Raw genomic sequence first — 15,668 nt, forward strand, 5'->3', positions numbered from 1 at the left:
GCGGGAGAAGGGAGAGGAGTAACTTCCGTTTGTCGGAAGTCGCTCCTCCCCCTTCCTTCGCTCCCCGTCTCTGGGATTGGTGCCTGGCACTGCGGCCCCGCTTCCTCCGGCCCCGCCCCTCGCGGCCGCTTTTCCCGCCTCCGCCGCGGCCGAGAGGCGGTTCGGGTGACAGTTGAGCATGGCCGGAGCCGAGGAGCCAGCGGGGCGGCAGGCGGAGCTGGAGCCCGTGGTATCGTTGGTCGACGTACTTGAGGAGGACGAGGAGCTGGAGAATGAGGCGTGCGCCGTCTTGGGCGGCAGCGACTCGGAGAAGTGCTCCTACTCGCAGGTGGGCGCGCGGCCCGGGCCTCGCCTTCCCCAGGCTCCCCTGCACCTTCTCTCTCCCGCTGGACTTACCCTCTTCCCGCCTACCGCGGCCGGCACCCCCGTGGTGGTCCGGGGCCGCTGTTCGTCGTACGTTTCCCCATCGCAGGCCCAGTTGTCCTATTACCCTTAGTCTCCTGAGCCCCCTTTCTCAGCCTGTGTCCAGCAGGGCTCTCCTTCTTTCTCGGTCTTCCTCCGTCCGGCCCCCCACGATTCTCCAGGCTTTGGCCCTGGAGCGGTTGCTCTTTACTTCCTTTCCCGTCTCTTCTCGGTGCCTCAGCTGCTTTTCACGAAACCGTCCCCGTGACCTCTCATATCCAGACATCTTTGTCCCTACTTTTCCCATCCTCAGAGCATTTATTAGGAATCGAATGGGAGAGTCAAAACAGAGTTAAAGGAGAGAGCTCGGGATTTGAAAATCTCCCCGTGTGGGCTGGGCTCCTGGACAGCTGGTTCCTCTGCAATTTAGTTTGACAAGTGCTAGCTGGTTTTTTGGAGAGAAGAAGCAAGTACCGCATCTGTCTGCAGTCTGCCCCCCAGGGGGATAGACCGGAACCCGAACAGCTGGTGGCACTGGCAGAGGAGGGGAGGGGAGGAGAGAAAGCATTTGGAAGATGTTGTGAACAAGGGTTTGAGGGGGTGTGATGTCGTGTTTGGTGACTCATCCTATATTTCTAGGTACAAAAATGGAGAAAGGTGGGTAGAAGAAAACTAATAAGAGGTGAGAATTGGTAGGAGGAAGGTTACCTTCCAAGGGGGTGGAGTGGAACGCTGAAGGATGGGGAGGGAGACTTGGGGTCATTCTGTGGTGTGGACTGAGATCATAATACCAGTTGTCATCGTTGTCCCGTTGAGTTTACACTGCAAAGTGGTTACATTTTTTTAATACACCTTGTGTCAGATGTGTTTAATGTTGGCTGGTATTTAAAAACCTTTGGTCACCACTGAAACAACTTTTTCTCTGCTTTCCTTTTTTTAAAAAGTCTGTATGTAAGTTACCTTTGAAATGTAGTTAGGTTTTTGAAACAGACTTCCTTAACATTTTTTTTATTGTAGTGAAATATGTGGAAAAGTGCACAAACCATGTATAAGTGTTGGGAAAGCATAAACAAAAACACATGCAGGTACCTACTGCCCAGATCAAGAAATAGAACATTACCAGCATACCAGAAGCTTCCTTGTATCTTCCTTGTGTCTCCCCCCTTCCCAGAAGAGGGTACTATCCATTATCAGGATTTGCTTGTTTTTCTTTTAGCTTTTTACTTTGAAACATTTTAAGTCTACAGATAAGTTGAAAAAATAATAGTATGAACACCTGTGTACTTTCACATATATTCACTTTTTAACATTTTACAACATTTGTTTTTTCTTTTACCCCTTCATTGTAATAGACTTTCTTTTTTCTTTTTTCCTCAACCACTTGAAAATAAGTTGCAGACCATGACACCACACCTCTAAATACTTCAGCATACATCTAAAAATCAAAGGGATTCATTTAATGCATTGGTTTTCTCTTTGGTGGAACCACAAGCATTTTCCAAAATTAAGTATGATTATTACTTACATAAACTTACACACATTTTCCTACATTTTTATGTGTTGAAATGATTAAGCAGACCAGCTTATTCACAGCTGACTGAAAATATTAAACTTCTTTCTATCACTTTAAGAAAAAATTATATGAAAACAAGCACAAGTGTATGAAACATGCAACAGTGTTTTGGTATTCTGTTGAATAAGCTTTTTTATTAGCCTCAGTGTTTTTTATAGGAAAATCTTGACCACAGGTAATCTGATTTCAGTTATTTCTTAGATCATAGTATGGGCATTAGGTGACTCTGCCATGTTTTTTCCATTTTTTCTCTCTCCTTTTCCATTTTGGGGCTGTCTTTTAGGGCTCAGTAAAGAGACAAGCACTATATGCCTGTAGTACCTGCACCCCAGAGGGAGAAGAACCAGCAGGAATTTGCCTAGCTTGCAGTTATGAATGTCATGGAAGTCATAAACTTTTTGAGCTATACACAAAAAGGTAAAACGGTCAGAAATTGATGCTGAATGCTTTTCAAATATTTAGATTCTTTTCCAGCTGCACTTTTTTTTCTTAATCTTTTTTTTTTTGGCATTCAAAGTAGTTGTGCACTGGTAAAATGTGATGTGTTTTTATATAATATAATTGGAGAGAGCAGTTTTTCCAGAGGGCCTTTTTTTTTTTTTTAATAAATTTATTTATTTAATTTATTTATTTTTGGCTGTGTTGGGTCTTTGTTGCTGCATGCAGGCTTTCTCTAGTTGTGGAGAGCAGGGGCTACTCTTTGTTGTGGTGCATGGGCTTCTTATTGCAGTGGCTTTTGCTGCAGAGCACAGGCTCTAGGAGCGTAGGCTTCAGTAGTTGTGGCACGTGGGCTCAGTAGTTGTGGCGCACGGACTTAGTTACTCCGCGGCATGTGGGATCTTCCCAGACCAGGGCTTGAACCCGTGTCCCCTGCATTGGCAGGCGGATTCTCAACCACTGCGCCACCTGGGAAGCCCGGCAGGCAGATTCTTAACCACTGCGCCACCAGGGAAGTCCCCAGAGGGCCTTTTAAAATAAAATTATGGTGCAAACTCAAACTACTCCTGCTGCTCTGCCATTATTTTATTAGTGTTTGTGTAATATAGATATTTGTCTTTATGCATGTTAATCTTTAGAATTATTAAATCTTTTATTGTTATGTGCTTGGAGAAATTCTGGATGGCTACATGAACAACAACCAAGGTCACTTTTTAGATCCTAGAAGCCAGTTGAAAGAGGCTATGACATGAATTTAAAGAGTAAGTCATTAGATTTAAAAGAAAAATTAAAATCGGCTCTTCCTCCTTTGTTTCAGAAATTTTCGTTGTGATTGTGGAAACAACAAGTTTAAAAATTTGGAATGTAAATTATTTCCTGTAAGTAAGCACGGTAACTATAAATGCATGAAAAGTAGCTGTGATCGATATTTGTCCGAGTGGATAAAAACCAAGTATTTTCCAAAAAGGCAGTTCTTATGCTTATTCTTTGTAAATGGACAAATCAATATTAGACTGTATCCCATTTATTACTTTTTGGAAAACTAAGTAACCTTTTCAGAGCCTACAGTATAGATTGTAATTAATATGAAGGGTTTGGGGGGGAATGTTCTAAAGTGATTCAGGTTTAATTATGTTGATTGTGCTTATGCTTTAAGGTTTTTAAAGCAAAAGGGTTGACTTTAAAAACTGAATAAATAAAACTTGGTAATAATGAGTGGGTATGTGCACTCAGAAGTTTTTCAGTGCTTTTTGGATAATAAAAACTATGCTTATACGCTTTCAATGAAATAACAGAAATGAAAGAGAAAATAAGGGACTTTACATTGTTCAGTCATTGCTAAAACTGTCATGCTTTTTCCCTCCTCAAAGATTATTTTTAGACAATTTCCTTGCCTGCTTTTTACCTCCTAGTAACCTGGGGGCTTTGGCTATCACAGCTGGGCATTAAGAAGTCTTTTGAAATTCTAGGCCAATGTCAGCTTACATAGGTTGATAATTAATATTTATGATTCATTTTCCCCCAATTGCTACAAAGAAGGCATAGAAAATAAATTTTATTTTTTCCCTGTATCCTGGAAAAAGTATCCCTTTAATAGGAATGAATTTTTTTCCTTTGTACTTTGAAAGTTAAAGACCAGCTTCTGTGGCGGGGGGGGGGAGATATTTAATGCACAAATTTATTGAACGCATAAATTTCATGATGCATGAAATTATAGTTAAAGTTAGACCATATTATATATTGAAATTAATATCTTTCAGGACAAAGCAAAGATAAATTGTGGCAATAAGTACAATGACAACTTTTTTGGATTGTACTGCATTTGCAAGAGACCTTATCCTGATCCTGAAGATGAGGTAAGAGATTTAGAGGTTAGCACCGGGACTGTGTCATCTCTAGCCTTCACTCTTCAGCCTTTTGTCATATTTGACCCTTTAGCTGTTCAGCAGGGATTTGGGGATTGTGAAAGGATTCTAGATTTATCCCTTCTTATGAATCTGGGCTGGAGCTACAACCAGAACAGATCCCAACTATTCTTCTCATTCTTGTATCATGAGAATGAAATATTGGACAGGACTTTCTCAAGGCCAGAACTTTTTTCCTTCCTCCCCCTCTTTGCCTGCCTGTTTGCTCCATTCCCCTGAATACTCTCCAGAAAATGACCTTCAATTTCTTGCATCCCTGCAAGGAAAGAAATAGGGTGTACAAACTGGATCCTCTTAAAAATTTCAATTAGAAGTACACACAAAATTTAAAAAGAATTTTTCTTCTTCCTCACTCGTGTACCTTCTTACCTCCCAGAAACAACCACTGTTAACACTTTTTGGTATATGTATTTTTAAACCTTTTTCTGTGCACATATAAGTGAGTGAATGTGAGTTTTAATTTCTAGTTTCCCTTTATTTTGACAAAAGTGAAAATTCTGTGCATTCACTTCTGCAACTTGCTACAATTCACATTACCTCCCTGGGCCTGGGTTTATGTCTGAAGTGAGAATACATTACTTATTTATAAAGTTTTATGGGAGTCAGATATTAAGTAACTGATATGAAAGCTTTGATAATTGCTCACAAAGTGCTTAACTTAATGTATTCCTTCTGTAACACCAGTTCGTGGAGAATGAACTTCTTTGGCCCCTTAAATTGCTGTTTCTCCCTGTCCCCTTGACTTCTGGCATGTGGATAGCAGTTTTACAGAATTGGTAGAGAATTATTTAATGTCTAATTCTAACGTGTGCCAGATTTACTTTGGTATCCCAGAATTCGCTGTAATCATTAACAAACAAATGGCTTTCCTGTGTTAGATTCCAGATGAGATGATCCAATGTGTAGTCTGTGAAGACTGGTTCCATGGAAGGGTAAGGAGAGCTTTTACCTTTTAAAGACATTGTCTTTACAAAAAGAGAAAAGATCTTGTCTTTTGGAATTTACTATATTTTATGTTATAATTACTCTTCTAAAAATATAGTAAAGATATGATCAGCATACTAGTGCAATATATTTTTCCCCCTGGCTGCGTTGGGTCTTCGTTGCTGCACGCGGGCTTTCTCTAGTTGCGGCGAGTGGGGGCTACTCTTTGTTGTGGTGCGTGGGCTTCTCATTGTGGTGGCTTCTCTTGTTGCGGAGCACGGGCTTTAGGCACTTGGGCTTCAGCAGTTGCGACGCGTGGGCTTAGTAGTTGTGGCACGTGGGCTCTAGGGTGCAGGCTCAGTGGTTATGGTGCACTGGCTTAGTTGCTCCATGGCATGTGGGATCTTCCCGGATCAGGGACCAAACCCGTGCCCCTGCATTGGCAGGCGGATTCTTAACCACTGCACCACCAGGGAAGTCCTGCAATATTTTATAAAATAATGGGCTTTTTGGACAACTTAGTGATCACAAGGAAAATGTTCGGTTTTCTGTGTTCACAGCATCTTGGTGCCATTCCCCCTGAGAGTGGAGATTTCCAAGAGATGGTGTGCCAGGCTTGCATGAAACGCTGTTCTTTCTTGTGGGCTTATGCTGCACATTTGGCAGGTAAATGTCTCTGTGGAGTTGGTATTCCACCAACTTGTGCTGTACGTTCAGAACAATTTGTATGTTCAGTACATAATTTTTATCAACTAGTTTTAACTGGACTCTGCGGAAAAAAGTATAAGATCTGTTCCTTCTCCACAAGGTGCTTATAGATAGATTGGGAGACTACCAAGAACAAATTTGTACTTAAATGGCATGATGCAGAGTATGGGTGAGACCAGAATTAGAGAAAATGGAGGAAGCAGTTTTGAATGGGATTTTGAAAGATAAAGAGATAAACATTGTTCTTAAATGTAAGACATGCTATTGGTTGGGGAGAGGGTGGTGGTATAGTTTGTCATATAGTGCTTTTATTATACTCTAAGAAATTGACCCCAAACCACTAATCAGCAGTGAATGTTCTTGAGGCATTAAATATTTTATTTTATTTGTAATGCTATATGTGTTTATTTTTAAAGTGGCAGTTACCTGCTGCTCTGGCCTCATAATTTCTTGCCCTTCTCACCTTTAGGGAACACTTCACCATACAAACCACAAGCAGCATCAGACATTTTTGATTTGTCTCAAAGTTCTTAAACTTGGTGTGCTTTCTTCTGTTCATACCCTTTCCAATTAAATCTCACTTTCTGCTGGACCTGAATTTATTTCGCATTCATCAGGTTTTTTTAACCGTTCCCCTCTGCCCCTCCTTCATTTCCTTCCCTGTCAGCAGATGGCCTCATTTCCTACTAAACTGAGATGCCATCATGCAAACTGAGTTCCCTTATCATTTCTCTTCTCTCCTTCACAGTATTTCTGTCTCTACATGCACCCTTTCTGATTTCCTTCTCTCATAAAGAAAAGCTGTTGTTTTTTCTAAAACTGCCCTTCTACCTGTATTTGCAGTTAAATCTCTTCCTATTGCCTCTTGCTTCTTGAGGTGTCCCTCTCTGTCTTTAACATGTATAGTATTTTTTTTTCTCTTTTACGTAGAAAGTGCTTAAGTAGTGATTGGTATTTTTAAATGATCTTTTCAGTTGTTTGACTCTTTGGATTAGGCAGGCATAACCTAAAAAAGTGTTATTTCCTTTCGTATTATTCCAGAGATTAAGGTTGACTTTCTCCTTTTCCAGATTCTGAAGTATGTTTTAATCAGACTAAGTGATTTCATTGGCTAACTGGTCTGTGGATATGTGTGTGTGTTTTTTCAATGAACCCACAGTAACCAAAGTAACTGCTGAAGATGATGGGTTGGTGCTGAATGTTGATGCGGTAGGTGACCAGGAAGTTATCCAACCTGAAAATGGAGCTTATCATGATGGTGCCCTCAAAGAGGATGTTCCAGAACGTGGAAGGGCTGCTGAGAAGGAATTTAAAGCAGAGCAGATGAACGAACCATGTACCAGCTCTAGTTCTGAAGCTGATCTCCAGGTAACATGAAATCTGAGCATGAAAACTTAAGCAAAATTAATTCTGTAAGCTATATAGCTTTGGGTTTCAATTGTACCCTTTGCCTAAATAAATTCTTTGACAAAATCTAAAGTATGAAAACTATGATAGTTTAAAAAACACACTTCAAAACTTAATTTAATTTCAGACAGCATTTAAGAATCAGCATCTCAACACAGAATCACAGTCCGGCTGCAGACTTCAGGAGCTTAAAGCTAAGCAGTTTATAAAGAAAGACACCGCCACCTATTGGCCCCTGAACTGGCGTAGCAAGTTATGTACCTGCAAAGACTGTATGGTAAGTACCTGATCAAGTTCAATATTAGTATGTTTTGTGGACTGATGCCTAAAATAAGAGCACCTGAAAAGTATATTTATAAAACTGATATTAGAGTATAGAGAACTGAAAATTTTTTTATATTAAGCAAATTTATGAAATAGTATTTGCAGTCCTAATGCTTATGGAAGAAATTAAGAATTATGCAATACTTTTTATTTACTTAGCTTCATTTCAGTGGAAAATAGCTTATCTTTTTTATATCATAAAATTGCTTGGAAACACATATTACTTGAAAGTTACAGTAAGTCAGTGGTTTTTAAATAAAGATCTCTTAGATCGTACAATATCTACTGGGAAGTTGGGAGGTTTCTAAAAGAGATTTGGGCAAAAAGAATAAAACCTTCAAGCAACTCTGCTAAAAGGCTCAGGTTTTTCTGGGTATTAATTAAATAAATTTTTAGTGATTCTCATGAGGTTGACTTTCTGAGAATGACATACAGTTCTAATGGGGAAACTGGTTTTATTTTTTAAAGAAAATGTATGGCGATCTAGATATCCTGTTCCTGACAGATGAATGTGACACAGTTCTGGCTTATGAAAACAAAGGCAAGGTTGACCAGGCGGCTGACAGGAGAGACCCTCTAATGGACACCCTTAACAGCATGAACAGAGTCCAGCAAGTGGAACTTATTTGTGGTAAATATTGTTTGTGAAAGTTCATGAAGTTCATGAAGTTTCCTTCACTATTAAAAACAGTTACGTATAAGGAGGACAACTAATACCTATTTTAATTTAACACAAAGATGGTTTAAGTTTGGAATTTTATAGTAGGCCTCACCTACACTTGCTTGATTGTAATGTTGCTGGGTATTTAGCTGCTATTTTCATTGAATTAGGGTTACATGCTTGAGAAACCGTAACATGCTCTTTTGCTTAAGGGTAGATGTATGAGTAAACAATAAAAGGAAATCAATTTCTTTTTCCATCCACTGAAATAATTTTCATTGAACATTACGTGTCATCTTTTTGAGCAAACCATGCCATCTTTTTGACAGTTCTTGAGGATGCTTCAGTGGTTCACAGGAAACCACTAGAAGGGAAACATTCCCAAACCCTTAATTACAGGCTTTTACATTTTTTCCCCCAGTATGCCCAACTTATTTTAGTGATTTCTATCCTAGCCATTTCTACTCGGATGCAACCACTTTTGTGCCCCTTTTTTGACATTGATTATTCCTGTCTTATATTTGTAACTGTTTGATTAATTTCCTTTTGCCTTTATTGGACTGAAAGCTTTCCGAGGATAGAGGCTGCATCTAAAACATTTTTGTAGCCCTCAAGGTGCCTTGTACGTAATATAAATTGTTGAGTGAGTGCCCGAGTTTTAAAACTTAATGTTTGGGGCTTCCCTGGTGGCGCAGTGGTTAAGAATCTGCCTGCCAATGCAGGGGACACAGGTTCGAGCCCTGGGCCGGGAAGATCCCACATGCTGCGGAGCAACTAAGCCTGTGTGTCACAACTACTGAGCCTGCGCTCTAGAGCCCGCGAGCCACAACTACTGAGCCCACGTGCCACAACTACTGAAGCCCGTGGTGCCTAGAGCCCATGCTCCGCAACAAGAGAAGCCACCGCAATGAGAAGCCCGCGCACCGCAACAAAAGAGTAGCCCCTGCTCACCACAACTAGAGAAAGCCCGCGCACAGCAACGAAGACCCAACGCAGCCAAAAATAAATAAATAAAATAAATTTAAAAAAAAAAAAAAAAAACTTAATGTTTGACAAGTACAAGATATTTCAAGCACTAGAAATCCAGAGAAATGGAAAACTTTAAAAAAAATTCTTAGCTAATCTTTTTGGGAATGAGGATATCTCTGTTTTTTGAGGGTTTTTAAATGAAAAAGGGTCCCAGATGTCAAAATGGAGGAATTTGAGAGAAATTGAAAACACGTTTCTATGCAGATTTCACTTAAAGAAAAATGTGGTTTAGACTAACATACTCAAATGTCAATGGTAAGAAATATTTTGTTTCTAAATGCAAATGGCTTATCTAAAGTTTATGTCCTTTTTTGTTGTTTTGATTTAGAATACAATGACTTGAAGACTGAACTTAAAGACTATTTCAAGAGATTTGCTGATGAAGGCACAGTAAGTTGAGTTAGAGTTTTAATCATAGCCTTGTATGTTTTGAATAAAGTATCTTTTTTTTTTAGTGAAGTATAGTTGATACACAGTACTATTTTAGTTTCAGGTGTATAACATAGTGATTCAACATGTTTATAGATTATACTCCATTTAAAGTTATTACAAAATATTGGCTACATTCCTTGTGCTGTACAATATATCCCTGTAGCTTATTTATTTTATACATAGTAGTTTATGCCACTTAATCCCCTACCCTTCACTTGCCCCTCCCCCTCCCTCTCTCCACTGGTAACCACTAGTTTGAGCTTTATATCTGAGTCTGTTTCTGTTTTGTTATATTCATTTGCTTGTTTTATTTTTTAGACTCCACATATAAATGATAACATGTAATATTTGTCTTTCTCTATCTGACTTATTTCACTAAACATAATAATACCCTCTAGGTCCATCCATGTTGTTGCAAATGGCAGAATTTCATTCTTTTTTATGGCTAATATTCCATTGTGTCTGTGTGTGTGTGTGTGTGTGTGTGCGCGCGCGCGTGCGTGCCACATCTTCTTTAACCATTCTTCTGTTGATGGACACTTAGGTTGCTTCCATATCTTGGCTACTGTACATGATGCTGCTGGGAACATTAGGGTGCATGTATCTTTTCGAATTAGTGTTTTCAGTTTCTTGTATACATACCCAGAAGTGGGATTGCTGGATCATATGGTAGTTCTATTTTTAGGTTTTTGAGGAACCTCCGTACTGTTTTCCATAGTTCATTTTCTTTGATGAAAAAGATGACTGAGAGCTTAATGCAGGCAGAGGAAAGGGAAATCAATAGTAGTGAAACAGCAATGGACTAGCCACAGCAGGAGTCCTTCCCAACCCTCCGGATGAGGGACGGAGCAGTCATCCGTGATCTGGAGAGAACAGTTGTAACTTAGGAGAGGGCCGTTGGATCAGCCATACTGATTCTCCCAGTCCCGACCTTCAAGCAGGGATTTTTGGAGAAGGAAGGAAAAATGACCAGGCAGAAAAAAATGAAAGCCAGACCCCTTTTCTGTGATTTTTGAGTTCTAGTTTAAAATAAAAGAAGTTTATATTGGGGGGCTAAAACATTTCTCTTGCTGGTTAGGACGGTCTATATGCCTTTAAGGGTGACACTAATTCTATAATGTGTAAATTTTTTTTTTTTTTTTGGCCACGTGGCACGTGGGATCTTAGTTCCCCGACCAGGTATGAGCCCATGCCCCCTGCAGTGGAAGCAAGGAGTCCTAACCACTGGACCGCCAGGGAATTCCCATGTAATCTTTTAAAATAGTTTTCCAGGGACTTCCCTGCTGGTCCAGTGGTTAAGACAACGCACTTCCACTGCAGGGGGCGTGGGTTTGATCCCTGATCAGGGAACTAAGATCCCACATGTCACGGGGTGAGGCCAAAAAATAAATTAATTAATTAATTAATTTATAAAATAGTTTTCCAGTTGAATTTACAAATACTTCCTAGCCCTTTACTACTCATACATTTATGATGGACTTTTTCTTCTAGAATACTTTTCTATCTTCCAAAGGCAGATATAAAGCAAAACTTTTCTTTTCATGGCCTACAGTTGTCCTTCTGGACAAAAAATGTTTTGCTCTGCTATAGCCAGACAGACAAATGAAGTCAGACATGGGTCTGACGGACACTCGGGACATGCCCGGAAACTTGCTTTCTTGGAAGAAGTCTCTGCCAACCGAGTGCTTTCTCATAAATGTGGGAAGAACTTGTAGCTGCCTGGATATCTGGCAATGCTGCCTTTCTGCAAAATGAATTGTGGAGTCCAAAGTTAAAGAGACTTCCTAAATGGTTTTCTCATTTTTTAGAGAATGTTCCTCACTGTCACTAGGGACGGACGTCTTCCTGCTTCCCAGCAGCTCTTAACAGACAGTTATTCTCATTTCTGTTGCAAAGGCTGTCCTCTGCTTAATGCAGCCTCAGGCTTCTCTCTCACTGGAACTAAGAGGGTCCATGGGTGTAACTGTTTTGGGTTTTTTTTTAAATAAATTTATTTATTTATTTTTGGCTGCATTGGGTTCTCATTGCTGCATGCGGGCCTCTCATTGTGGTGGCTTATCCTGTTGTAGAGCATGGGTTCTAGGCACGCAGGCTTCAGTAGCTGTGGCACATGGGCTCAGTAGTTGTGGCTCACGGGCTCCAGAGCGCAGGCTCAGTAGTTGTGGCTCACGGGTCTAGTTGCTCCACGGCATGTGGGATCCTCCTGGACCAGGGATCGAACCCGTGTCCCCTGCATTGGCAGGCAGACTCTCAACCACTGCGCCACCAGGGAAGCCCCGGGTGTAACTGTTTTAACCTCAGCACTGTTAGTGGACGTTTAGGGTCTTTCAGTTGTGTCAAAGCACATGCTCTTGCCTCTGCTTTTGTGTAGTTTGTGGTTGCTGTGCTCTTTATTGATTTTATTAGACACACACTTAAATTCACATAAAAGAAAAAAAGTAGGTATATTGTCTTTTTCCATTCACATTTGAAACAATTTTATCCGGAGTCTTCACATGTGTCTTCAGTGTGTGGATCTTTGTGACAGCTAGAGCCATTCTTCATGAGTCTGAGATAATCTGATGTGATGATTTAAAAGGACAGAAAAATATTTTTTATTGTTTGTTTTTGACATTACTAACTAGATCTTTACAAACACCTTAAGTTGTCATAAAGCTCGTCTGCTTTGGTTGTATTTGGCTATAGAAGAGAATGCTAATAAGGTCTGGGTGTTGTCAAATGATGGACTGCCCTTTATTTAATGTTTGTGTCTGACTAAAAAATAATAATAACACTTAGACACTACACATTTTCTAGGACAAACCAATAAAATGATTCATTATTGGACCCAGGTATTTATTCTTTAACATTTTTACTCTGCATGTTGGCTGTGACCATTTGAGGATGCCTAGAAACTAAAGATTACACGCTCTAATTTGTGTAATTTGTGGGCTTTTAGGTCTCCTCCTACTATATCCTTGCCAGAGAAATGTCCTTGTATTGCCTTTCAGCATTTAATGTTTGTGATCCGAGCTAGGGACAGATCCTTCACATTGGAACTCCCCAGTATCCTATTTATTAGCATTTGTAAGTGTGCGTTCCCAAGCCCAGCGCCTTAGAGCTCTGAGCTGTGGTTGCCTCCGAGTGCATGAGCATCTCGATCTTGAGTCTGTGAGGGGTTCTCATTCCTCACAGGTTGACCCCCAGCTGACTCTTGGTGCCTGTGAGACTGGTGTGTCAGCTGCCAGTCTGGTGTGGAGTTCTTTCATTTCGAGGAGTTGTCAGATCATGTCTCACCCCAGTGGGTTATTCAGGTTGCCTGTGCCATTTGGGGATGTCGCGCTCTTACCCCTGGGGAGTGGAGAGGGAAGTTTTCGCTTTACACACAAGTATTTGTCCTCTTTCTTACTTCTCTTTCTCTCTCTCTCCCTCTTGCTCACTGTATTCCAGTGCTTTCTTTTTCTTTTTCTCTTTCCCTCCCTCTCCCTGCCCCACCTTTATTCCATTATAATAATAAGAATGTGTTACCTTTGTAATTAAAAACCATGTTAACAAACCTGTCAATTGCGGCACAGACTCACTCTTGGGGTGAGCAGGGACTCCTTCCGGGTAGGCCTGGTTTACTTTTTTATCCATATTTCCCCTTATTTTCTTATTTTTGATATTTTATTTTGCTAATAGAAACACTTTTATGTGATGTTCTAGTCCTTTTTCTGATAAAATACAAGATAAATTTCTCATTTTTATTGCATAACATGGATATTCCATTTACTGGGAGTACTGCTTCCATAGTTTTTGCCAATTATTTTTCTATTTATATAGCAAACATCTGTAATTTTGGACTCTTGAAGAGGAAAGAGTTTGGGGGTTCCTTTTTTTTCAGTAAAGGAGAGAGCACACATCTCAAAAAAAGCAGATTTTGTTTGCTGTGGGTGCTTCTGCGGAACTGAAGGACATACCCAAGACAGCTGTGTCCTGAGGGAGGGCAGTGGCCTCAGGCGACCATTAGTCCCCTCAGTTTTCGTCCTGGCTCCGCCACTTTTCTCTTCGGCTGATATTCATTGAGAACTTACTCTGTGCTGGGCAGTGTTTTACAGGCCTTACATCTCATCTGCTCTTCAAACGGCCCTGTTAGATGGGTGCTGCTTTCATCTCATTCTAATGAGGAAACCGAGGGCGGTGGTGGAACCCACGCTCCGTACCAGTGTGCTGTCTGCCTGCCGCGTGACTCTGGCCGGTCTCTGAGCCAGGACGAGCTTGTCTATGCAATGGAGATAGGATAATTAATTACACGTTAAAACAGTCCTTATCAGCAGTATTGTTGGACTTGACTGTGAATGTTACAGCCAGTTAGTGCTGTTCTGTGATGTTCCCTGTCCTATTCTTTGCTCTCCCTCAACAGGTGGTTAAGAGAGAGGACATCCAGCAGTTCTTTGAAGAATTTCAGTCAAAAAAGAGAAGAAGAGTGGATGGGATGCAGTATTACTGCAGCTAGACTGGAGTATGGCGCCTTCTCATCCAGCCAGTGAAGGTGCCACTTACTGTTCCAGGAATAAAAGAGGCATATTTCACCTTTGGTCCCCTTTCTGTCCTCTCCTTGGAGAGGCCTCCTCCTGCTGATTTCACAACCAGCATTCTTCTTTCTGACTCAGCTAAATGCAGCTCATTCCACAGACTTGAGCCCCACCACGCCAGTCCAGCCAGGGTTATTTGCTCATGAGTTTCAAGAAGTTTGATTTGGTTTTGAGAAAGTAAACTAGTTTGGTTTTTTTTTCCCTTATGATTTGCTCTTTAACTCCCAAGTGTGTCTGCCCTGTCACAGAGCCGCCGTCTTCCAGGACCGGCTCTGTGAAGTTCTCTTCCTGTCAGCTCCAACCTCCATAGATCCCCCCACCCCTACGATCGTGGTGCCTTGGGTCAAAGCTTCCTCAAGCCTGTTCTGCCCCTTCTCCCACATCCCTGTTTTCTGAGGTTTGGTCACAGCTTAGAAGGGATCTCAGAGCTTGCTTCCTCCAGGCCAAACCTCTGGAGTAGCCAGGGCTGATGGTTTCCTGTCCTAGATGTTTATCACAGGCAAGGAGATTGGCTGATGGCAGGATTGAGGAAGCCTACCTTTGTTACAAATTTTACTAATAAATTTAAAGTGAAAATTTCATTCACAAGTCTACTGGCACTAGAATATTAGAATTTCAGTACTGTAGTGCTCACAGGGCTTCCTGGAGAAAATCTGCCATTATACTGGTCCCTCTCTGCTGCCTAGAAAATAGACTGGGTACTACCCTGTGAAATCTTGGTGGTTTACAAAGTCCTCTGGGTTTCTTTATATTATCAGGGATATTCATAAGCCTAGATTATAAACAGACCTATTTTGATATTGTTACGTTAAGAAAATGGTATTAGAACCCCCAATAAATTATTATTTTTCCCCTTAAATCTGTGCTGAAGAAAAAAGATACTGGCTTAGCTTACTTGTAGCGAGCAGGGCAGTGAGTGCTCTGTGTTGGGGGACTATGTGGAAGAGATCCCAAGCAAGGCCCTAGGCTGTGCACATGATGAGCTTTATGTATATAAACGTTACTGTCCACAGCTGAGTCCCTAATGACTGTGAGATCTTTTGAAGAACCTCATGGGATGTTGTATAAAACCCCATATTTGAGGGGATGTCCTTTCAGTTGGTTTGAAATCTCTTTAAAGCCCCTCAGTCTATGTGGAAAACACCTTTTGATAAACAAAGAGCCCTCAGTTGCTCTCTCCCTCTGGAGGAGCGTGGTCTTTCCTGACAGTAGACGACATACTTTGAGGTGTGAGACTATACGCATTTGAGGCTTTGGGGCCACAAGTGTATATTAATATTTTTTGTGTGTCC

General features: G+C 40.9%; 1 protein-coding gene across 2 annotated transcripts; it reads left to right on the plus strand.

Annotated features, from left to right (window-relative positions):
* The first annotated feature begins 127 nt into the window (after window positions 1-127).
* On the plus strand, window positions 128-14,373 carry UBR7 (ubiquitin protein ligase E3 component n-recognin 7). Of its 2 annotated transcripts, XM_059914869.1 has the most exons (11): window positions 128-328; window positions 2,259-2,392; window positions 3,231-3,291; window positions 4,174-4,269; window positions 5,217-5,270; window positions 5,823-5,928; window positions 7,130-7,338; window positions 7,505-7,654; window positions 8,170-8,332; window positions 9,720-9,781; window positions 14,205-14,373. In XM_059914869.1, exons 1-11 carry the CDS (start codon window positions 179-181, stop codon window positions 14,295-14,297), a joined length of 1,278 nt encoding a protein of 425 aa, XP_059770852.1. In that variant the 5' UTR covers window positions 128-178; the 3' UTR covers window positions 14,298-14,373. The 2 variants fall into 2 exon arrangements, with proteins under 2 accessions (XP_059770852.1, XP_059770853.1); XM_059914870.1 differs by lacking the exon at window positions 2,259-2,392 and having other exon boundaries at window positions 183-328.
* The last annotated feature ends 1,295 nt before the right edge of the window (window positions 14,374-15,668 follow it).

Source organism: Balaenoptera ricei, chromosome 2 (assembly GCF_028023285.1).
Source record: "Balaenoptera ricei isolate mBalRic1 chromosome 2, mBalRic1.hap2, whole genome shotgun sequence".
NCBI lineage: Eukaryota > Metazoa > Chordata > Mammalia > Artiodactyla > Balaenopteridae > Balaenoptera > Balaenoptera ricei.